The sequence below is a fragment of the Bombus vosnesenskii genome, unplaced genomic scaffold (genome assembly GCF_011952255.1).
Source record: "Bombus vosnesenskii isolate JDL3184/JDL3185 unplaced genomic scaffold, Bvos_JDL3184-5_v1.1 scf7180000013334, whole genome shotgun sequence".
Lineage (NCBI taxonomy): Eukaryota > Metazoa > Arthropoda > Insecta > Hymenoptera > Apidae > Bombus > Bombus vosnesenskii.
The window spans coordinates 694,368-718,994 of record NW_022882972.1 but is presented as its reverse complement, the minus strand read 5'-3'; the positions used below and the strand labels follow the sequence as shown (position 1 = coordinate 718,994).

The following is a 24,627-nucleotide window of genomic DNA, read 5'->3' as shown; positions in this document are numbered from 1 at the left end:
GTTATAATTATTACAAAACACAAGACATTCCTTTCCTTATTTACATATGTACACAGTATCTTTTAGAATTGATAAACTTTTTGCTATTATTAACCTTCTAATTAGAAAACATGAATGAAAATTTCCATATAAAAATAGCAAAAATAAATTCTTTAATTAACAATAATTTCAATTTCAATTCTATGTTTATAGAATCTGTGTGTGTATAAAACATGCAACAGATATCGATAAGTAAAGAAAATTAATTATTCAATTATTTATTAACACGTTTGTTACCATCATAATATATGTGTGTGTGTGCATATGTATGTATGTATGATGTATATACTATTCTAAGAGACCACTGTGACAGATATGATTTTTTATTTTCAAATTACATAAATAAGTAAAATGTATAAATTCTGAATTTTATAGCTAGAAACTAGTATCACGTCTGTGTCATATCATATAATGTTTGCTCTGTCTATTTAGTTTAGCATATTGTGTATGTGCATAAATGAAAATGTGTGGCATAGTGTGTAAGACTAGTGAAGCTAAAATAGATAGATGTTTCACATGCCGCGTGGTTGCGAACATGTTAAAGAAAATAATTATGCATAGACAGTTACGATAATAGAACAAATGTTTTAAATGCATATATTGAATTTATATATTTTCATAAATGGATAAAAATATTTACCAATTTTAAAACGAACTGGACATGCAGAAGAAATGTGCAATGTATGGTGGTAAGTATAATTCACAAGAAAATAAAGTTTGAAATGTTTTTTGATGAATATGAAATGGTTTATGTTCAGTCACAATGTATCACGTGAGAAAATGCCACTAATTAATAGAAAAATAGTATGTATTTGTACTTTTCATAAGTAAGACATTATGAAATTTTGTTTAAAATTATAAGCTTTTTCGTTTTCCAGACATAAGTAGAAAGATCAATTAAAAGGACCATTAGATTTTACTCCAAGGCCCGCCCTCCTACATAAATTCATTATGTGAAAAATTTTAATGTGCCTTCTATAATGATTAAAGGCCAATGAAACTTTGAATTTGTTCATTAATTATTGAGGATTAAAAGGGGAAATCGAAGATTGCATAAAATATACTAGGTGTATTTTTTGTTCCGAAAGATAAGTATAACAATAGAGAATAAATCTGTTGTTTGTACGTTTCCTAACATAAGATTTATGTTTAAAAATGCCATATATTTTGGACTAACTACAGATAAAAATATATGTCATTTTTTTAATTAGAAATATAATATATCAAATGAAATTTATATCTCTGTACCTTCCCAGAAAATGGAATTATTGCTCATTTATAAAATATGATCATTTTTTCAATCATGAATTATAATGACATACAACTATTCTTGATGAAGCTTTGCTAATGTATGTCTTACTTTCTGCAAAACCCCGGTCATTTGTTCATACTTACCTGTCGAATCAGGTAAGTTCTCAAAATTAATTAAATTGCAAATATTCTTTGAAAATTTTTCAGATGGTGGCAATTTGTTATACGGAGACGTACTCTGTAATACAGGCGTACCAAAGTCAATAGACTTCACACTTCCATGACTTGTATTAATTCCATTTTGACGGATACGATTTAATTCTGGAGTAATCTCATTACTAGGTGGTGGCATATCAGATTTTGATACTGAATTCGAAGAATTGCTTTTTGATGAAATATCTGAGTTTGATTTCTGGAGTTCTACAAGCAGTTGCTTTTTCATATTCTCCAATTCGGATAACGACGGAGAATTCGCTCGTAAAGAAGGCGATGTAGTGTCTTCCTGAAATGTTTTGTACAAAAATGTTTATCTCATCTTTTAATACACGCTACGAAAATATTTTATCCTTCTCCTTATCCTTCTATAATTAATACTGGACGAAATGCTAAATGTATGTAATATCTTTTATACATACTAATGCTTCAGAAAATTGTAATTCTTGAGAATGATAATCTGAATCCTCAGATATTGTTGTTGATTTTGATAATAGTGGTTCTGATGGTTTTGCACAAGATTCTTGTGGTAATAGTGGTTCTGGCGGTTTTACAGGGTCGTCCAGAGGCAGCGGCGGTATAAACAGCCCATTAGTAGGTACGCACTCTACCGGACTATCTACTTAATACAAAATAAAAATGTTTTTATAACATATGCATTTAATTAGTAGAATACGTGAATTTTGAAAGAATTGTTGTGTGTGAATATACAGTTTCTATACCTTCTACATCCTCAATTTCCATTTCAGTAGGTTCTGGAACTGGACTGTCTTTTGATGTATTACTAAAAACTTTGAGTTTTTTTCTCTTATATCCATCGTCTGCCATTCTTCCTTTTAAGTTTGACAACATTCTTTGTTTGCTATGAAAAGTCAACATTGTTGATACAGAATATTTCCCATCCTCCTATTGTTCATAATAAATGTTTAGTATATTTGATTTTGTAAAAATCTATTACTTTTATAAAATTTACTGTTGCTTACATCCCAAGTACCAGGTGGAGCTGGTACATTAAAACCAGGAAAGTCATATATTTTTTTTATATCATATTGATCTCTGTCTCTTTCTTCAACGATATGTCCTGGTTCATCATTAGGATCTTCTTCTGCAATGCCATCAGAATTGAATAGGGACAAACCAGAGTGTTGCAAACGTGCTTCCTCTAACCATCCTGGAGGATAGCCAAGCTTCCTCATTCTAAGAAAATTATTTTTATATACAAAAATTTAGATTAATAAGCATCATACAATCCATATTTGTAATCTGTTTACATTTAACAAATTAAATACTTTTCTTAATTTTATTCTATTACCTATGATTTTTTAAAAATTATAACATGAAATTTAATTAATTACCTATATATATGTCTAGGTAATTCATTACTTCTGAGACCTAGTGCATTACGTAAATTGTTACTTAATTGACCAGGGATTATATGATCAAATCTATGATTATTTTCCAAATGATATCTAACACCTTTTGAATTTCCTTTCATATTGAAATTTTTTCGATTTGCTTCTATAGCAGTATAATTTCGTGGTTCTGTACAATCTCGTAAATTATGATTTCCCGAACAATTAAAACACATAAACCTTTGTGAGTTACCCTCTGGATATTTACTTGATTTCAATTTTGTATCATCAAACACATTATCACATAATATATATTTCTAAAATAATAATAACATTAAAACAATAAGAATAATTAACAATTTAGCTATTCGGAGCAATCAGTATTAAATAGTTTTTTCTTATATGTAAATATTGAACAATACAATAAAAAAACAGACCCTACTATAAGATGGAACATCAAATTCATCTCCAGGTCTTGGCTGTTTATCTACAGTAAATAATGTATCACATATTATATCCTGACTATCATCACTCCCTGTCGTAATATCGATAGATTGACTTGTAGAGTCAGTATCATTATCCCAAACTTCTAACGTTAAACCATTATCATTTTCTTGACATTTAATCTTGGAAGATACTAACTCCTCTAGAAACACTTTTATTCTTTTACTATATTGCCTAAAAAATTCAATAAAGGAAATGGAATTAAAAGTTACCTCGATACAAAACAATTAATTACATTAAAAACTAGTTACATACTATTATTTTAATATATTTACTAAGTGATGCAACTCACTTAGGACCAAAATAACTTATTTTATCATATATAATTAGAATGATTATTTTATATATAACAAATTGAAATAAAGAACGACACTGATATATGTATGTTTATTCAGCCATTATTCAGCTTATGTCGTTTTAGGTTATATAAACAAGTATTAAATTTACCCGTTCTACCCGAAAATTTATAAAGACTAATATATACATATATATGTCCATATGTACATATATTATATATCAATAGCAAATAATAATTTTTTACCATGCAATGTTTTCATCTCGAAACATAACCTTCAAAAGTGGTGTCGATGAACTCTCACTATCGCAAGTTTCCATTGTAGATGCATTTTTATTATTATCCATATAATTATTGGTTACGTTCATCTTATCCGCATTGTTGTTCGGTAATGAATCTTTCTCAATTGAACATTCACTTTGGTCATTGTCAGTAATATTGATATCTTGGCTTGAGTCTAAATCAATCACCTCTTCGTCGGTGTCGTTGATGGTAATCGTTGAATTCATGGAAATACTATCGATACTGATACGAAAACATAGATAGAACTATTTTATATTATGGACGTATGATCTTTTGTTATGTGAAGCTAGCTTCCCTCTTCTGCCTCAATGAAAACACGACGCTTCAATCTTATCAAGTTTTCTAAACGCAATAAAACTTAACTGTAGGGGCGCTCTCATTCGTGTGCAAATAAGCGTGGAGTAGATTTTCACGAATTTCATTATTCGGTATGACAAATTTTTTTAAACGAGCAATCTTTTTATTGATAATTATTTGTCATACAATAATTTTAAGCATAAAGGGTATAAGTTTTCCAATGAATTTTAGCGGTCTTATATTAATATCTTTCATCATTACTTAGTAGAAAAGAATATTTCGTTCGCACATTTCAAGGTGGTTAATCACTGTATATTATTCGAAATTTTTTAATCATAAAGTATAAAAAATTATTAATAATACATGACATTGATATATTATTCTTACATTTGCAAATCGAATATTTTATTGCATATTTCAATTTTATTCGTATTCGTTTGTTCGATCATAAAGTGGTGCCGTTGTCAAAATGAATGATCAATTATACTTTAAAATGAAAGATTAACCATTTTAACATGATTGTTAAAAAAATTATGTTTTCAAAATTTAAATGAAATCTCTGATAAATGTTACAATGCCTTTTTTAGAACTCGTTAAAACTTCATACATTAAGCAGAGAATAGGGAGCTCGAAAAGAAATGGTTTGCGTCATGCCATTTTTAGCCCTCAAAGCAAAGGACTTTTCAAAAGTCATTACATTGGCGAATGGAAGGACGACATAAGAGAAGGCATAGGTAAAGAAGTGGACAGGTATATTAATTATGATATGAACTAAATATTTTAGAATGATCAAAATAAAATTTGTTCAATGTAAATAATTCAGATAACATTGCCAGAAAAAATTACGCAAATATAATATTGTATTTTGCAACAATTAAATGTTATGGTATAATATATTTCAATCTATTGCGGCTTTTAAAATATATAAAATTTGTGTTACAGTCAATGAATTAGAACAACTGCTGTAAGTAATTCTGAATAAGGATAATCATTTGAAATATTTATTTTTATTATTAATTAATATTATTTAATATTTGTACAGTCTTCTGATATTTTTCACATGTTCGAAAACAATTTCAATTTCGTTTGAAATTTCATAGAGATGGATGGATGTACAATGGTAGCTGGCTCAATGATAAAAAACATGGTTGCGGTATTTTGAGCAAAATTTCAAAAGAAGACCATACTATTCATCGATATTATATTGGCCAATGGGTGGCTGGAAAAAAGCAAGGATTCGGACATAACTGGTTCGAAGATGGTTCTTACTATGAAGGTGACTTCTGTCGAAATAAACGACATGGTTATGGCCGTATGTGGCATTGTAATGGAGATTATTACGAGGGCGCTTGGAAGGATGATTTTTACCATGGCATGGGATTGCTCGTTAAAGGTTTCCTAATTGATGTCATCTGTTCTTTTTACAACCGACCTTAATAATGTTTCGGCTATAAATAACGAATAACTTATCGTTATTTTCCGATACACTAATTAAAAGTGGGTGAGATGTTTAACTTTTGCAGAAAATGGCAACAAATATGAGGGTCAGTTTATTAAGGGCAAGAAAGAAGGTTACGGCACATTTTATCACATAATTACCGGTCAAGAGCAGCGTGGTTTCTGGACAAATGATTGGTTCATAAACGGAACCATGTCAGATGCAGATTTTCGACAATCTGCAACTCGTCCAACACCATATCCTATTCCGGAAGTACGTAACGATTATAAGTAAATTATCAACATTATTGTAAAATTTTTATTCATTGATGATAATTTTTATTTGGTTCAAAGCTGAAGGTGATAACGGATATTAACAATGCTCAAGATACTTCGGAAACTATATATGATAACAAAAAGGGGGAATCCTTTTCCACTGAACCTTTTTGTAAGAGAGCATCGAAGCGTATAGTTCCGAATATATGCGTGTCCATAAACACGTGCCCTTGTTTAAATTCCGTTTTATGAACATATATTCTTACAGTTTAAAATAACACGTAATACAGAATGAGTCGATGTTATTTGTATAATTTATTCTAGCAAAAGTACTTCAATTTTGCATATATTTCTTTCTATCAACATATGTATACACGTATAAACCGTTTGTTTGCAATAAAAGCTATGTACAATAATTTAATTGCCGCTTCTTTAGCGACGGCAGTAATTTTGTACAGACAGAGACGATAAGACTGAAAGTTATTTTGTCTCCGCGTAAAAAGCTTTTCAAACGTTACTTGAGCACGGGACTTATTATGTGAAAAGAAATAAACGAACAACATAAAAAGAACTGTGAATAATACCGCACGAGAGGCATGTTTTCGAACAAATTAATAATAAGTACATTCAATGCGAGCTAGTCACGCATTGTCAATGGAAGATATAAACCCCCATTCAAGACTGTTGCTTTTTGAGCCATAGCTAAGGATACGTTATACAATAAATCTTATCGCGTATCATTGCTCTTATAGGTTAAGTCGCTACGCGAGAAGGGGAATGTTTCACGTTTATACATACATATATCCTTTTACCAAAAATTACTTTTCAGTACGTGTACAAATTCATTGCGATATAATTAAACATCGGTAGCAATATATCGCTTCGCTCGCTGAAAAAAACAGGTGTTCCCTTTCAAACTTGTCGCATGTAGGCGAATAAAAGTGTTGAGAAATATTATAGACAGTCACTTTTGATGCTTTCAATACAGTACCAATCCTCATCTTCATAACCCATTCTAATCTATCGTTTGAATTGTTTTAATACGTAATAACATGTATAAGCTAAACAATGCAGCATATGCAGATAATTAGAGATTCATTATCCTCCACTCAGAGAGGTTATCACATTGTAAAAGTAACACAGATCATGGATTGTGCTTTACCATGTTCAGACTACGTGCGTCATGCCAGCGGTCTGTAGTAAATTCACACCATTTCTACCTTCAACATCGGTTGACTCTATTTGTTCTTTAAGTAACTCCAGTTCTCTTATACCGGACACAGTGACTTCGTATTTGTGGGCCACTAAGCTCCGATAAAAATGTATCGCAAATGCGAGGAAGATTATTAGTACTGGTATTAACACGATACAAGCAGACCAAGCAGCCACTTGTGAAAAGTCATAGAACTTCACCCAACAAAGTATAGCAATTTCCAATAAAAATAGTAAAAGTCCTAGAAGAGTAGAAAACGCCCATGCCACTTCGATGTACCAGTGTAGACGTTCGTGTGGAGATTCGTGTACTAAGCTTATGCTATGCAGATTGCATACAGCTTCGATGTTCGGCAAAATACACGTTGATATCATTAAAGCTAACATGTGAACCGCAACCAACAACGTAGTACACACGGCGAAGGCGATTAACATCTCTGAAGGTACTTTCGTATCGGAATTCAACTGTACTTCCACCATAGCTACCTGTAAAGGAAAAATATTTATTTATTAATATCTATTAACATATATTAAAATGTGTATGAAATATTTAACAGTGAGTTTATAATCTGTGTAATGAAATCAATTGCTCAGAGTTATTTCCTTTATTGTTATATGTAATCGTCCTTTTTAAAATAATTTTACAATATTTTTATGCAGAATTAATTCAACTCTAGACTAACTATTTGTATATAAATTGAAAAATAAATATTAACTTTACTGTACCACTAAGTTTTAAGAAATTCTATTAATGCTGAAATAATATTGCGGGGATATATCTCTTCTTGTTCCTGAACTCATTTTTAACAAATTATAATCTACGTTACTGTTATCAATATTCCTCCCTTGTCTGTTCCCTTTGTTCCCTTTACTATTGTACTGTTATTATCACAATGTGAATTTATTAAGTCTGTTATTTTTTAAAATGGAGAACAAAGAGCTAAAACCTAAAAAAAAGTATTGTTCTAAAGTTTTGATGATTCAGAGGTATTTTAGATTACCGAAAAAGAGATTTATTAAAATATCCAGTTATGTACCATGGCAAAGCCGGAAAGTAGAGCAGACGTCTTGCTCGACGCTTTAAGTTTCGCTCGACTGAGCTGCAGTTTTCTCCAAGAGAGATAACCCGGCGTGTGAAGGCCATCTCCCGACTGCGACATCTTTGACTGGTTGACAGAAAAGAATAACAGACAATATAGAGGGATTATTAACACAACGTTTGTAAAATAGAATTGAATGGAAGCGAATGGTTGCATAATATGCTTAATCGAAAACAGTACGCTAACTTGTGTCTCAAGTATCGCGTGAGTATAGTGACCAATTATATGATTCAATTGAAACTTCACTGATTTATACTATAATATTATAATTAATAATTATATTATATATTATACAATTATTGGTACATATATTATATATAATATACAATATATATTATATTGTATTGCCGTTTGTCTATTAAATTTTGTATCAGTCAATGTTTTCCCCTTTAAAATTTCATTAAGAAATTTCACATCTTTGGGAAAATCAGAAAATTGTTATATGGCATACTGATTTCTACAAAATGTTTAGGAAGTTATAAATATAAAAGTTGATTCATGGAAAGCCTGTATCTTGAGTATTAGAATAAATTATTTTTAAATTTGAATCACAATCATGAAACTTACACGTAAGTATCCTAACTATGTTTGCCGTTTTGAAATAGCGGGAGACCAACAACGGTGGTATCCATTCGGCATTTCAGAATCGTGGTACACCGTCCGTATAGTAAAATCGTTGTTAAAAATACATCTAAGATAATTGTACATCTAGAGGTAATCAGCGTTTGGATAATTGGCGTTCAACTGTACAAACACGTAAGAAAGAAAGGCACGTACCGAAAGTAGATGGCAACGTCGGTGCCAACAGGAGAGCTTGCCAAAAGTCCTGTGTAGGACAAAAAACCAACGGGTGCTGAACCAAACAAATAACAAGGAAAATTAATGGAAAGCCTCTAGATACAACGCAAGAGAGAGAGAGAGAGAGAGAGATTCATCTAAATACTGATAGATTGAATCTGTGGGAAATCTGGCAAGCGACAGCACGATATAATCAAGTACAATACACCAATGAAAGAAAAAACAGAATAATACAATCTTTCAGCTAATTAGTAATTGTAGTAAATTGTTAGAAAATGAACATTTTTAATCTATATAAAATAAATCTAGAGAACGGAAAGATATATCCTTTTTACATTTAACTTCTATATTTATATAAATAATTTATAACTATATATAATTCTTGTTCATTTAAATCAGTGGAGTAAATTTATGAATTGAGATTACGGTTAGTCTTGTACACAACATGTAATAAATCAATTCCTCTGAACATCGATTCACGCACATCCACAGTTAGTATACACATAATACTTTATACATCAAGCTTCCGCTAACGCAAAGTTGTTTATACGTATTTTGTGTATGTCTGTATTTTATGTAAGTGAATTCGTTGCCGAGAACACGATCGTTAACGCGAGAATAATTATGCGATATAAATGATTATGTTTCATTATAAACTAAGGAAGCGATTGGTAGCGATATAATTTAAGAAACAGTTTCGATTGATCTTATCGGTATTTACAAGGATTCCATGAATGTTAGATAATATTCAATTTTCTGCTTCTCTGTCGACAACATGAATATCTTCCAAGTAAAGATCATCAACGACTCTCATGAGTTTTAATACATAGTACTTTGTTCACCAGATCGTAAATCGTCAACGGAATTGAGTTTTAAACAATGATATCAAGAGAGCATGATTTATCGAATCAAGGCGGGCAACAAACAAAATGATCTCTTGGAGTTGGAGTTCAATTGAATAGCAAACACATGGAGTATTCAATATACGTTATTGTTTGTAATCATAAAGTCGACTGAATTTTATATTTCAATATTGGAGATTCTAAGGAGTTTTTATTAATTCTTAGTGAGATAGTAGACGCTTGGCAATTCTGACGAATAGGATATGGAGACAGACGTAGAATTATCCAAAGCGAATTGCTTTCATGGATATGTTAATATTATTATATACGTATAATACATGGACGTTTATCCTATTAAGGAGATTCACAATTTAATACTTTGAGGACCGACTACTCTGACAAGCATATTATATATATAAAACGGTTCAAAACGACCAATATTATATCTAATATATTAATAACGGTTTCGTACTGTCTAAGCATTAATATCGGCAATTAATACTAGTACATATATCGTCACCAAATATAGGCAGAATTAGCTGTAGCGGTACCGACAGTTTATTACGAATATCTAGAAAACTAAGCCTGAGCGGCGGTTATATGTATAGGAAAAAGTTCAAGCGTTGATTCCTACAAGGTGTTAAAAATTCATCGGAATCATTGATAAGATATGTTGATGAGATATCGATAATTACCATAAATTCATATGATTGTATTGTACATTTATTATCACCTCAACATGCTTTTTTAATTTTCTTAAATTGTGAATGTGTACTTTATCAGCGAGCTAGTTGTCCATACGTTATACACATTAATACTAACATAGAACTCTTCAGATAATTCTGCATCTTTCTTCTATGCAATTGTAATATATAAACAATTTTGTTCTATCTTAAAATTATTTACAAACGCAAATATTCATAACATAATCATAACATCTGTAATACCCGGAATACGTTATTTGACTACCATGCGGAACGTTTGAAGTATCTTCTACAGCACATCAAAAGTATCAATATTTATATTTCAGCGATAAGATTCGCTGGAGTTGCTTGTAGTATCAAAGCCGGTTCAAAATGACCAAGCATCTGCCAATGCACATGCGGGTGAACGATATAATCCTAATAAACGAGAAAATAAACGAAAAAGTTGTCGCAGGTGAAAACTGTATATGTCAAAACGTACATATAAGGTGTTATGGAAGAAGACTACGAGATAACCGTATAATATCTAGCGTAATACCCGGAGAGAGATAAAAAGGAAACGAACTGCGAGATCAAAGAGACAAGGGGAGAATTACCGACCTGACAGTTGTGAAACCGCTTATGGAAGCAGTGACCGTCAGCGTTGCGCAGATGTGTGCGTGCCACGTGTACGTGGATGGGTAAGTGCGAGGAGGGGAGTACTGCTCCGTCCTCCGCGCCAAACACTGAATTGCGTCCAGTGCTTGTCGACCATATGGACATCAGGCTTGTTTCTTGCGTAGCTCTGATAAAGGCTAAAACAAAAAAAAGAGCGTTACATTAGATTATACGTAGATTTTGAAATAACGGTAACTATTTATTAAACTGCGGACATTTATACATTTATGAGAAATTTAATAGTGCAAAATGTATACACAGAATGTATAGAATGTACAAAAGTATATAAAATATTGGATTGTTAGAAAAATTCGTAACGAGTGTTAAGAAACATTTAACTAGAATTAGACTTTCTATCATCTTTTTCCTGACAAACTACTTGTCTTCTTACGTATCAATTCATTCAAATAGCTTTTATAGGATTCCAAAGTATTTCACGAATTTTGTAAGTTGTTGAATATTTCAAATAAAGTCTATACTACATTGTAAATTTAGAAAAATATAATATCTGTATAAAATTATAACGTATTAAATATAGGTCTGTATCAAAAATTATAATATGATTTTAATCAGCTATAGGAACAAAATTTAATAAATGTTACATTGTGTAATTTAATTTAAATCTAATTGTTTACATTGTGTAAATTTATTTTATGGTAATTATTTGTACCTGAAATTTAACTTTGGAAAGATTAAAAAATATCTTTATATATGAACAATATGCATAGATTAAATTTATTTCAATGCACTTGGCGAGGAATTATGTCAACTAAGAATCAACTTTTCATGACACGTGCATATTTTCTGTATAACATTCTACATGCGAGAACACACCTTAATGCAGTGAATGACATGTTTCTAAAGAGAGAAAGTGAATGTAGAAACTGGTTTCGGCGGGACAATTATTTCTTGACCCGCGATAAAGTTGACCCAATCGTTTTCACTCCTTACATTTATGCTTCTTTCATTTTATTACTATATTCATTGCTTCTTTTAGTCGGCTATTTGTACTGCGCATTGTTGGGAAAAAGACTAGCGGCGCGGCACAGGGGCAAGGGAGCTACTGCGCTGTATTGTTTACCGTCACGCGTTATTGTATTGTTTTACTTGTATTAGGTCGTCCAAAAAGTTTCTTTCGTTTTATAAGGAAATAATGGATGCACATTTTCCGTTTTAAATTACTTTATCGAATTACGTATGATCCATTTCGTTCTATCAAAATAAAGATCACAACACGTTCGACAGATTAGTTTTCATGTTTGTATAAAGATGCGTCGTTGTAAAAGACGTGTCTGTAAAAGAAAGACACTTTTCGGACAACCTAATATATGTAACACTTTCGGGCAATACGCGTGCTTATCTTTATGATTGTGCTAAGTCTATAGAAAATAACGCTAATCTTCCTTTCATACAGTAGCTCACAAAAGTATTCAAACACTTATCGAGACTTTTTATAGATATACTATGTGTGTTATACGAAAAATTTTGAAATTTCATTAGCACTGTAACAAAAGTCGATTATGATGATTGTGTTGCTAAAGTTTGAAACAAATCTGAAAAAATACATAGAAGTTACAAAATGTTTAGTGCAAGTATATATATATATATATATATATATATATATATATATATAGATATATATATATATATATATATCTTTACAGAGATCACAAAAATATTTACATAGTCAATTATCTATTAATATACCTAATATTGAGGCTTATTGGTAAGCCTAAATATTTAATAGGATCATTTTGAACATTTATCAGCTACTTATGCTACTTTATTAATCTTTTACTAAGTGTGTGATATTTACGCAGAAAATGTATGTACTTGCATATAAATTTTCAGATTGATTCTAAATATGATCGATACAATCATGACAGTTGTATATCATTATAGTGTTAATGAAATTGCAAAATATTTTATATAACATATACGATATGAACATAGAAGTTTCGCAAATACATACATAGTTAGTTCAGACAACTTCGTGAACTATTATACGATAGTGTGTATAACCTTCACTGTTGGACGGTCAATTAACGCCTTCGAGAAATAAAGTTCTCACTTTAACTTTACGTTCACGGTGACCGTGCAACACGTAGGAGACATGGAACGAGGAAAGAATGAGATTTAATTTAAAGAGATTTTGAATCTCGTCTGTATCATTTCCAACGGTCGTTAATAGCAATCGAATGATGGGGGCGCTGCACGCACAACGTTCTCTTTCATTTACGCGCTATTACGCAAACGATACATTTCCCGCAATCTCTTTTATCCAAACGCCACATAAAGGCCCGAGTATTGAGATACAAAGGTGATGTTTTCTTTTTTCCGTCTCATAGTTATCAATCGAACTGATTCAGCAATTGATATATTTTCGTTTCGCTGGGTCATTGTACCAAGTAAAATCGTCACACATATATCGTAGCTAAAAATACGTTGGTACTTAAAAAGATAAGTAGCATTTCGGGTAAAAATAACTGAAACTAAAATTATCTATTGAAAACGAGAAACAAAGAGACAGTTACTTAATAGATAGGATGCTTCTCGTAACTGGACCAAGCCATAATTTTAAAATATGTAATAAGCAATACACGAAATTTTCATTGAGCAAAATTAAATGTCTTCGCGTAGTGCGTCATGTGTTTCGAAGATTTCAAAGTAATCTCCATTTTTTAAAATTGTATATGCTTTCATATACAATTTGACTGGTGATTTATTTTAGTGAGTTTCAGAGACCAATTATGTACTTGCATATGAAACCAGTTTTTTTCGCGTAACTATTCCCGCTAATTTAACCTTGACTGTGGTGTTGTTGAACAAAAAAAAAAAGTTTGTGGAGATTGGACCAAGATAAACAACGAGAGAAAAAGAGATTCTTCTCCAAGCACTTCGACAATGTTATTTTTTTTCGAATTATACACATGCTCAAAGGTATTCGAACTACGTTCCTCTTTATAAATATCGAAAGATAACTTCAGCAACGAATTATATACATGCTACAATGTTTAGATCCTTTCATATCTGAATTGCAAATGTAGTATAGTGTACATTAATCATCAGAGGTCTATCAATGGGTGCAAAGTGTAACTGCATCGTATGAAAAAGTGTATGGCATTGATTAGGTAAACTGGATAAAAACCGTGGATTTCAAATATTTAAAAATAAGATTAAACCAGATGCTATACTGATTCTAATTATACATTTATATTTGTTTTATACTATTCTCATTGTCTGTATCAGAGGCAGCGAGAAAATCGAATGAATTCTAATAACACTCTTGAAATTAATTCATAGATTGTGATAAATATAAAAAGAAAAGTTGTTTTAGATATAGAAAATAAAAAGAGAAATTCTTTTAGGTATAGTTTCCTACGAATGTCTATTGGAAACACTTGCAATGAAATTTTCCGTAAAAAGACCATAACGAATTGCCTACAATGCCATTGGATATGTTGCAACTAATATAGTTCAGAGATACGTGCCAATATCACTAAAAATACAGGGACCGTAGAACGCATAGAGAGCTTGCTGTTACGGCTCACACACGAAATTAAATATTCACGTTGCTAAATCAGAGTGATATGTAAGTTGTTACTTGCAAAAAATGACTAACATAATCTGATACGCCCGACGAATATCTACATCACGTCATTATGCACGAATATGCACGAGATTAACAAATTGCCGGGAACTTTGCGCTAACATGTTCGTGTGAGTTATGAATACCCATATGATAAAGAATAGATACAGTCAGTCACAAACATTTATATACAGCAAAAGCACTCTTCGCCGTTTTTCAGAAAAGATTAAAAGAATTTATACTTATATCTTAATATAAGGTGAAATTTTTTTGGTATATTGATGTATTTCTAGAAAGAATTAAAGAGATATAAAAGTATTGTAACTTGTAAAAGTTCTAGGACGCCATGTAAGAAACTACAACCTTAAATTTTATCAATACAGGATCGATAAGATTGCAGGCGGTTAGTAATGTGTATCAAGAAGATATACCTACGAGAGATTAATTTAATATTTAATATCTGTCTTTATGATTTCATGTAAAAATAACAGGCGTATATACTCTTTTGTGAGATTGTATTTTGTATTATTTTTTTACTTCCTGAAGGATTGTGTTATTTTTCCAAATATGTATTTGGCTCTATTAATACAAAATTTAATTTGAAACAAAATTACTGGAGCTAATGTCTTCATTTTAATGTAAAAGATGTATGTGTACTTTTGTTACTGACTGTACATCTTGTCAAAATGAAACACAGGACAAGTATTAAGCAAAAGTTTAAAAATATGATATCATCATAAAATATAGAGTCTATTGTGACATAAAATAAGAAAAAGAGGAAATTGAGATTATTTCTTTATATATAGTTCAGGTCAACAAGTTGAACTGAAAACAAGGAAAAGAAAACCGCATAAATATAAATAATCGTTAGGTGAAATTAAATGAATGTAATTCATTCACATTCGTATACGAAGCAGCAGACATATGCCGATGAATAATTATAAATGTGCAACTGTATTTACCATTTTGGAGCAGTTTGGAGGAGTGTGTGGTTGAACGCGCGAACTCATAACGAAGATCAACAATCTACACTCTTCACGGAATAAAGGAAAAAAATAAAAGGAATCAGATGAAAAAGCACTTTTCGAGTTGAAGACACCAGTATTTAGTCTAATATTACGACAATGAAAAGATTGAATAACGAAATATGTACTTGGCATACAACTAAATTACGTTAAATGACAGCAGTGAAAGACACCAGTATACTGAATAAGAACGCCGCGAAACGGCATCGACAAACATCAACGACAAACCACGAAGTTAGCCGACGATCGCCGAACATTTTCGGTCATCTGTGGGTAAGTTAGATTAACTACCCGAATGAACTTATAATTGAATAACATATGTAAATTAGATGCAAATTCCTTATTGCGAATGATTATTAATAAATCACAATATATATCTATCTAAATATTATTATTTAATTAAATTCTTTTTTTTAATTATATACTATATTTTAATTATATACTATATATAATTAACATTATATTAATAAACATTTTAATATTATTAATACATAAATAAAATTTTTTTTTGTCAGATTCTCAAAACTATGATTTTAAGATGATTATATGTTATATATATCTTATACGATATCCAAATGATGAATGTGAATGAAATTTGCTTATATAAGTTATTGATGACTTTAAACAGGTTTTTATAGCGTTATAATAAAACATTCTTTTCTATGCTAAAAATTCTATACTTATGATTTCCTTTCCATTTAGATCAATTACTTTCAAATGAAGATATATTATAAGGATCGCGTGTATTTGATTTGAGGAATAAAGAGACGCACTTTGAAGGAATGAAAAAATTATTATTTTCAATGCAGTGAATAAATCAGTACAATAAATCAGGAACAGGATTTTCATTAGATATCATAAATAAAGTTCTTTTAAATTTAAACGTTAATTTTTTATTATATATAAATACAATATCTATTAGTTTCACTTAACTTTTTTTAAATGTATTTCCGGAATTTTTATGGATTTTCGAAGATAAACCGAAAGCAATCACGTGTCTTCTTGCAACAGCAATTGCAACAGCTTCGTTTACATCATATGATACATCTACATCAAAGAACGGATGAAAATGTAAACTAATATTTGACCGATGTTCAAACAAATTTATCGTCCTTTTAACGATTTGTAAACATTTTTAACACCTTAAATTTTGTAACTACGTATAAAAGGCTCATCAAGCGGATAATAGGAAAACATATACAGTAGCTATAAGTTGCAACAGAAAGTTAATTTATGATATAGAAATTTTGGAAAGCTTCATTCTGAAACACAAGACTCGTAAAGAAGTTATAGGCGCGAAATAATTTCCGCTAAAGAAAACTGGGGAGCAATATAGCTGGTAGGTAATTTTACTTATGGGCTTCTCATGGCAAGCGTCCAGGATCATTTCCATCGAAGAGAAACGCGTCGCCCGCAGTCATGGTCAGGGTATCCCTAACCTACTTGTATTGCTACCGACTGATCTATTTAAAACCTGATCCCTACAGTGAAAATTCACTTTGAAATGAAACTGTTCACTTGTTTTGATATTACCCTCGCTTCGACCGACATCAGGCGTGTGACTAACATGTTGATAAATTACTGATCATAAGCAAATATAGCATGCTCAGAATGGTTTCTATTCTCTTTATGAAGTATGAGAATTTTACGTCATATTTATAATACCTTTCTTTTATATAATTGTCTAGAAAATTATCTGGATGATTATTTATAAACTTATTTATTATCTATCGCTACTATTATTTAATTACTCATAGAAGTAAACATTACCTAAAAATTTGCCTACAGAGATTTTGGCGAACCTGTCCTTGATCGAAACAAAAACTCTTAACTGCGAGATTGATTTACAAGAAACCGTTCCAATATAAGGTACCTAAGCTTGATTTATCGCAGTTCGCAGGAATTCCGCCTGAAAAATCAATCGCCCCGAGGGAACGACAATTTTAGAATTGATTCTTGTACCGTTTTAAAGATATCCAATAATAACCATGGAAAAATATTTTAATACCTAGATATAAAATTTACTTAACTAAATATAGCAGTCATAAAGTTTCACGTAATTTATCCGCTTTTCTTCTCTACTATTTTACCCAACATCTTAGAGGATTATTATATTGACTACAAATTAAATAAGCCAACAAAGAGCATATTCCGCAGGAGCAAAAGGGTTTTATGATATAGTTGAAACAATTAATTAGTCGGCAATGCACATTGAAGAAGTGTGATGCGCGTAAAGATTAATTTCAAGAAATCGTACCGAGTTGTTAAGCCCATTACCTCGAGATACGAATGTCCTAGAATCTCAATTAATAACGTCATTCGTTTGTGCGCCGCCTTTTCGTTATAGAATTTCTGCGAGTTTTCAATGGGAAGTTCTTATTTTCTTATTATTGCATTCTTCGTGTTCATAACAGATTATTCACGGTATCCTGTTATTACCTGGAAATCATTGACTGCACGCCGGTTTCTATACAAATGTATAAATATAGCAATGTCGGATGATTGGATCTAGGAAATTCTACACTTCATTTTGGATAGTATTTTTATCACGGAATGATAAAAAATTGTAATATGGTAGAATTAGAAGAACAAAATAGAAGAATTAATTACAGAAGAATATTATAGATTTCACTAATGAAATATTAATAATATCATACATGTAACATCGTAATCATGAAATCGTTAAATAAAAATAAGTACTGTTCATACTGATGTATATCAATTCTAAGCTATCTCAGGTGATAAGGGAGATGAGCGTATGACCAATAATTTGTACAACTTTCGTAATTGTTAAAGAACAAAACGAACAGCAGCAAGTAGGTGTGCGTAACATCATCGCAAATACATAATACCATGTTGTTATCGTCGAAATAAGGAGAGCGAAGAAAGTTTCGTAACAATATATTTTCCAAGGTAGATTTTAAATCATGAAACATGTAGCCTGAATAAAATATAACAAACTTGCAAAATAAAGCATCAAAAATCCCATTCGAGTTTTATTTCAACTTAAGATCCGTTCTCAACGCGAGAATTGATTGTAATTTCAACAAATAAATAAAAAAAAAAAAACTTAAGATCCTTATTATAATTTAATGTTTTAGTGAACAATCTGTAATATTCCAGATATTCGAAATGAATATGTACGTGTGAAAGTAAAAAACTAAGTCGATCACGTGCGTATGTACCTATAACTTCCTAATACTGAATTCGTTATATACAAAACATCAATATTTGTTCCAAAGAATGTGCAAAAATAGAAGAATAAAAAAATGATGAATTCGCCGAATCACTTACAAGAACCGTACTCAGCTCGTCGACGGGTTTCCATGTTAATAAGCAGCACACTATTTAATATAGGAATTCCAATAATTTAGCACCGATAGCTCTTTAGAATTTCTTACCAGAAAGCACATACAAACGACACAAGAAAATTGTTTCTGCTCTTCGAAGCGAACGAAGAAGCACTTTCTTCGTCACTTGTCCAGATCTTTATCTAAATTCCCACTCGCGACTCGACTTTATCATGACATTAGTAAGCCGGTAGATATCTGTTTGTTTATTTTCCTTGGCTTAATATCATTTGTTTCTGCAATTACAATAACTCTGTAATTTTACGAAACTGAATCGTGCATTCATGTTCCTCGGCAGACAACTATGGAATATGAACGAAAACTGATTGCGTGCGTGAGACGGCGCTAACTGTATCACTGGATCGCTTCGATAAATTATATTTATCCTCCTCGGTTTAGACGACAATGTGTCCCCACTCGACAGCGGGAATATAACATGGACACACCCTTTCACCCGAAGATGGGATGAACGATGGAAAATCACGGAAGAATAAAAGGATTGAACGAGAGGAATGCCAGATGTGCCCAATATCGTTGGATGTTATTGTGCATATGTAGTACTTAACTAATCACGCTACGATGTGGAATATCTCGTTTCAGAGAGTTCGAGAGAAAGGTATACCTTTTAAGAGCTAGTGTATTTTCGACCAATCGCGGGGAGAGACGTCAACGGCAGTCGTACATTCCCGTTACGATTATAATAACCGACGCCACGAGTTGATCGATCCCCTGATTTCCGTTAAGATAATAGGGGCGATTCAGTTTGTATAACACTGTGATTCACAGAATTATAAATTATATATTTTTTCCACTTAAGTTACACCGTTGCTTGTAATATATATCGTCGACAATGAGTTAGCGTATAGAGACGCGATACACTGGCACAATATTCGTTGAGGATAGAGCAAGGCTCTTAGAGTTTTGTTATAGTTGATTAACCCGTTACTGACCTGTTGACTTTTCTAGCGTTGTAGAACAAGTAGTTGACTTTTCTAGCGGTGTAGAAGAAGTAGTTGACTTGACCCTCCTGATGGCGTAGGGGAAGTAAGGTACAGTGATGATGCTGTGTCGTAGGAAAGCTAGTGATGGGTGTGTCTAGCGCACGGGACCATCGGATTTGTTCATGACATTTTTTTGTCAGGAAAACGAGGGTTGGTGGACTAGGAAGGGCCTTAACCGCCCTCGATAGAACGTTGCTAGTGGGAAGCATCGTACGTGAGAAAAACTAACTTTCCCGTGTCGATATTCTTAAAGAAGCGATTTAGAAAAAAGATATTTGTTGGGTCTGAAGGACCTTAGGTAGAAAATTCCTTAGATTTACGATGGGTCCTTAAGACTATTGAGAGTATGGGGTAAGGATCAGCGGACATCTGGTGTCCGTCTGGCCCGCGGTGTATGGCCTGGTCTAGGTAGAGGGTCGCCCGACGTAACAAACAACTAGACTTTCCTACCTTTCGATATTTCCTCCGGAACAATGTCGCCCAACGTTTAGTTTTCCCAAAACCATTTTTACTAATAATTTTCGCGTGACAAACTTTGAGATATGGTATGACTGTGTTATGTGATATGCTGATGTGTAGATGTTGAATGGAATAGTGTGGAGATGTTGCTGGAAACATAGCTGAAATAATGCGAGGTGTTAGTTTTGGTCTTATAACTGTATTTTGTGTCTTTTAAATTACTAAATATGTACTTCTTGTTTATGCTTGTTATGTAATATGTTGATATGTAGATCTTGGATAAAGAGGTATGGACAGGTTACTGACTAGAGGATTAGTTGTGTTTATGACTTTAGAATTATATTTGATGTTTTCTAAATTACTAAATAATTCATTGTTTATAGACGCCGAACTTGTTATATTATGTATATGATATTATAATTATATTTAATATGTAAGATATATTGAACGAAATTATACGATGAGAAGCTATTGTCGATATTGATATTTATCAATTTTAGACGAAACGTGGATCAAAAAGGAAATGAATATGACCATTGATTGATCAATTCTAGAGAAAGATATCATATTTATAATAAAGAGATGCGAAGAATAAATCAATTTCATTCAAACTTTAAAATATATTAAATTTTTTAACAATATTATTACAATTTTAACAAGATCAAAAAAGGTATCCAAATTTAGAATAAGCGCCACTGCTTCGGGTCATTGGCTTTCAAGGTATAAACACAAACGTTCTCAGATTTATTTCCGTGTAGAACCTTGACTTAATTTTCTACATTCAATGGTATGTACACACGGATTCCTTATGTAATTCAAAGTCAAGAAGGTACGACTTCCTTCCAGACTAATTTTCTGCTTGGTAAATTTCCCGATAAAAATAATTATGCCATCAGTTATTTGAACACTCGAAAGAAGGTAAAATTTTAATCCTTTTCATAATAATGAATTTTTCTAATAGCATGCATGTAATAATAAATTGTAATGATAATATTCTATACTTATATCTATTATAAATGAAGAAATTGAAAAAAACACATATTATGATATTATTTCTTATATAAACGTAAAGAATGTGTGAATGTTCATTCATTACTTCTGAAATAATGTAACGAAATATTCGATTGGACAAGTGAATAGATTAACATATTAATATCTTGAATAAACATGATACATCAGTAGTGCAAGTGACGTAAATAAATGAAACTAATCGAATATAAAATGAACGCATCGAAAACTGAAATTTTATTAGATTCCAATATATTACTATACATTCATTTAAGGTGTCAGTTTATTTTTTATAATATTAAAATATCAAAAAAATTTGTATTAAGTAATACTTTGAAAATTTCTATTTTCTCGAAAAACTAGTTGAACAAAATTTTTTTTTTTATATTTGCGATTTATCTTTCTTATGCGCGAAATACGTATTTCCGGTACTACTTCTGAGACATGGAAATATTTATATACATAATAATATAATACATACATAATATAATTTTATTATACTATATTAGCATTTTATACAATATAAACATAACTACGTTTATATAATTCTTATTGTTAGAAATTATAAGCTACAAGTTACTGGTACTGATAAATTATCTTACTAGCAATAAAACAAATAAAGTTGTACAAATGTTATCTATTTGATGTATTTATATATTATGTAGATTAAAGGAAATGACTGTCATAAACAATTATTTAGAAAACTATTCATTAATAAAAATAGTGTAATACTTAAAATATAATCGAATATGACAGCTAACTTGTAATTGATAGGATTTAATTGTAGTACATGTATTATATGTATAGTATTGCACGTATACATATGTTTACTATATGTATTTATCGTATTTGTTGTAAAGAAAGTTAATTACTACTAATAACTTGTAACTTGTAACCTGTAAAATTTCACAAATGACATTATTGTGTAAGAAGCTTCAGAGTATAATCAACAGTATAATATAATTTTAAGAAATCACTTACTTGACAGGACAGCGATCGAAAATGTTTAACCTCGATACTGGTGAATGTGTTCTATTATACGGTGTGTTTCCCCGTCGAAATTTATGCCGGCACGAGACGCCGATAATGTATCGTTTGAAACGAATCTGCATTCTTTGATGCAGGCGCGACCGAATAGCTACAATTGCATGAATCACTTCCTTCACGCTAATTAACAAGAATACAGATATTTCAGACTGATAATATTACATTTAATTGATGAAAATCCTCGTAGGAAATGATATATCACTTAACATTCTACGCCATAATAACTGGACGAATCCGATACGATGAGTCGAATCTGTATACCTTGTCTCTGGTCGAACGCGAGAGATCGATCGAGGTTAAATGCCGGTGATAGTCAATATTTCCGACAGGTAACTTCAGAACCCTTCGACAGATGGTGCGAACAGTGCTTTAAAATGACGGCATAAAATTTAATTTCATTCTCCTCTCCACGATCCACAATTTGCCTATGATGTTAATATACAGTGGCTGCAAGAAGTATTTGCACAGCACTGTATTATTACTAATATTTACATGCTAATCAATTAGATCTAAGTACAGGGTTATCTATCATCTATTATCCAAATTTTAAATTATATCGTGAAAAAATGTTCAGATCGTTAGGTATAAAAAATATCGGTGACACCAAACTCCCCCTGTGTTATAACCTATAACTAACTCTAGCTCTAGTAGCAGCTCACAGATGGCGCATGCCATGTTTTAATTGTAGTAGTAAATCTACATATTGCTATTTTCCAAGTTCTCGCGAGCGCGGTTTCTTAAGTGGATAATCCTCTATATTAAATTCTGTATTATTTAGTAATACTTTAGTAATATATTTCATATGACTATACAAATTTAATGCTATAAAAATGAAATGTAGAATCTAATAACCAAAATACTTCATTAGAAAGTAAATTTTTGTAACCTCTGTATATTAATATATGATAGAAACACCTTAATCGAAGTAGCACAATACATGTTTATTATTGTTTAAATATCTGTATTAATATATGTTTATCAAATCCGAGCATTAAGAGGTTAGGTTCAAATTCATAAACACACTCATAGTACAATTGTTATGTTACATTCGTTGTTTTAATCTGTATAGTTAAGAGCACAGAAAAATGGCATTTTAGCCAATCTTTTTACCGAATAGATGAAAATTTGCACATTCATGGTTTTTGATATAAGAAGGATGTACTACAAAGTACTACAAAGCTGTTAATCAATATTATAATGCAGAGTTACTCACAAACTCGTGCGCATTTGAGATTGTCTAACTCAATGTTGCATTGTTCCCAATGTAAGCTGTAATCTGCAGTGGAGGAAGAGCTCATATTTCAGCACGTAGTTGATTATTCTTTTACTTCAACAAAGACAATCGAAATGACTTTTGATTGTTTCACGTTTCTTTACGTTGTATATGAACGCACACAAGATAGACTATTGCTTCGATAATATAACTGGCCATATGTCGGGTCTCATCTGACCAATTATTGAGAGAGGTATATTTTTAGAAAATTTCAAATATTAAATGCGAATGAGATATATATAGATAGATATATATATATATATAGATAGATATATATAGATAGATATATATAGATATACAGTGGCTCACGAAAGTATTTTAACATTTACCATAGAAAACATTTATGTATTGTATATTGTATGCATTATATAAAACACTTTGAAATGTTTTAGTAAGAATTATTATTCAGTAGGATTATCTTTTATGTGTTCAACAATTTATTATATGTTCAAAATCGCTGTTCATATTGTATAGTTAATTTATGTTTACAGTAAATACAACATATGCAATATATTATAAATTTTCTATTGTAAGTGTTCAAATACTTCCGTGAGCCAGTGTATATATTTATTTATTTTATATAGGTAATATCAAA

At 31.1% G+C, this 24,627-nt stretch overlaps 3 protein-coding genes across 4 annotated transcripts; 1 reads left to right on the top strand and 2 right to left on the bottom strand.

Moving 5' to 3' along the window:
* Positions 1 to 829: 829 nt before the first annotated feature.
* LOC117235914 (zinc finger CCHC domain-containing protein 8 homolog) lies at positions 830 to 4,163 on the bottom strand. The gene is made up of 7 exons (XM_033498392.1): positions 3,901 to 4,163; positions 3,293 to 3,533; positions 2,859 to 3,172; positions 2,487 to 2,700; positions 2,226 to 2,409; positions 1,926 to 2,122; positions 830 to 1,792 (listed from the first exon to the last, which is right to left on the bottom strand). Exons 1-7 carry the CDS (start codon positions 4,161 to 4,163, stop codon positions 1,364 to 1,366), a joined length of 1,842 nt encoding a protein of 613 aa, XP_033354283.1. The 3' UTR covers positions 830 to 1,363.
* A 296-nt stretch (positions 4,164 to 4,459) lies between these two features.
* On the top strand, positions 4,460 to 6,433 carry LOC117235918 (MORN repeat-containing protein 3-like). 2 transcript variants are annotated; one of them, XM_033498400.1, is made up of 4 exons: positions 4,460 to 5,004; positions 5,355 to 5,647; positions 5,778 to 5,965; positions 6,046 to 6,433. In XM_033498400.1, the coding sequence occupies exons 1-4, from the start codon at positions 4,805 to 4,807 to the stop codon at positions 6,217 to 6,219; spliced, it is 855 nt and encodes a 284-aa protein (XP_033354291.1). In that variant the 5' UTR covers positions 4,460 to 4,804; the 3' UTR covers positions 6,220 to 6,433. The 2 variants fall into 2 exon arrangements, with proteins under 2 accessions (XP_033354291.1, XP_033354292.1); XM_033498401.1 differs by lacking the exon at positions 4,460 to 5,004 and adding an exon at positions 5,118 to 5,218.
* LOC117235917 (calcium release-activated calcium channel protein 1-like) lies at positions 6,264 to 24,226 on the bottom strand. Its single transcript, XM_033498399.1, is given in 6 exon segments — positions 6,264 to 7,665; positions 8,217 to 8,345; positions 9,057 to 9,119; positions 9,121 to 9,132; positions 11,224 to 11,417; positions 23,973 to 24,226. Coding segments are annotated over 6 exon segments (1,014 nt in total). The 5' UTR covers positions 24,058 to 24,226; the 3' UTR covers positions 6,264 to 7,134.
* Between the last annotated feature and the right edge of the window lie 401 nt (positions 24,227 to 24,627).

Coding starts and splice junctions, on each gene's coding strand:
- LOC117235914 (XM_033498392.1), bottom strand. CDS start 4,163: ATGAATTCAACGATTACCATCAACGACACCGACGAAGAGGTGATTGAT. Junction 3,173..3,292: donor ATGTTCCATCTTATAGTAGG/GTCTGTTTTTTT, acceptor TTATTATTTTAG/AAATATATATTATGTGATAA. Junction 2,410..2,486: donor CTCCACCTGGTACTTGGGAT/GTAAGCAACAGT, acceptor TATGAACAATAG/GAGGATGGGAAATATTCTGT.
- LOC117235918 (XM_033498400.1), top strand. CDS start 4,805: ATGAAATCTCTGATAAATGTTACAATGCCTTTTTTAGAACTCGTTAAA. Junction 5,005..5,354: donor ATAGGTAAAGAAGTGGACAG/GTATATTAATTA, acceptor GAAATTTCATAG/AGATGGATGGATGTACAATG. Junction 5,648..5,777: donor CATGGGATTGCTCGTTAAAG/GTTTCCTAATTG, acceptor TAACTTTTGCAG/AAAATGGCAACAAATATGAG.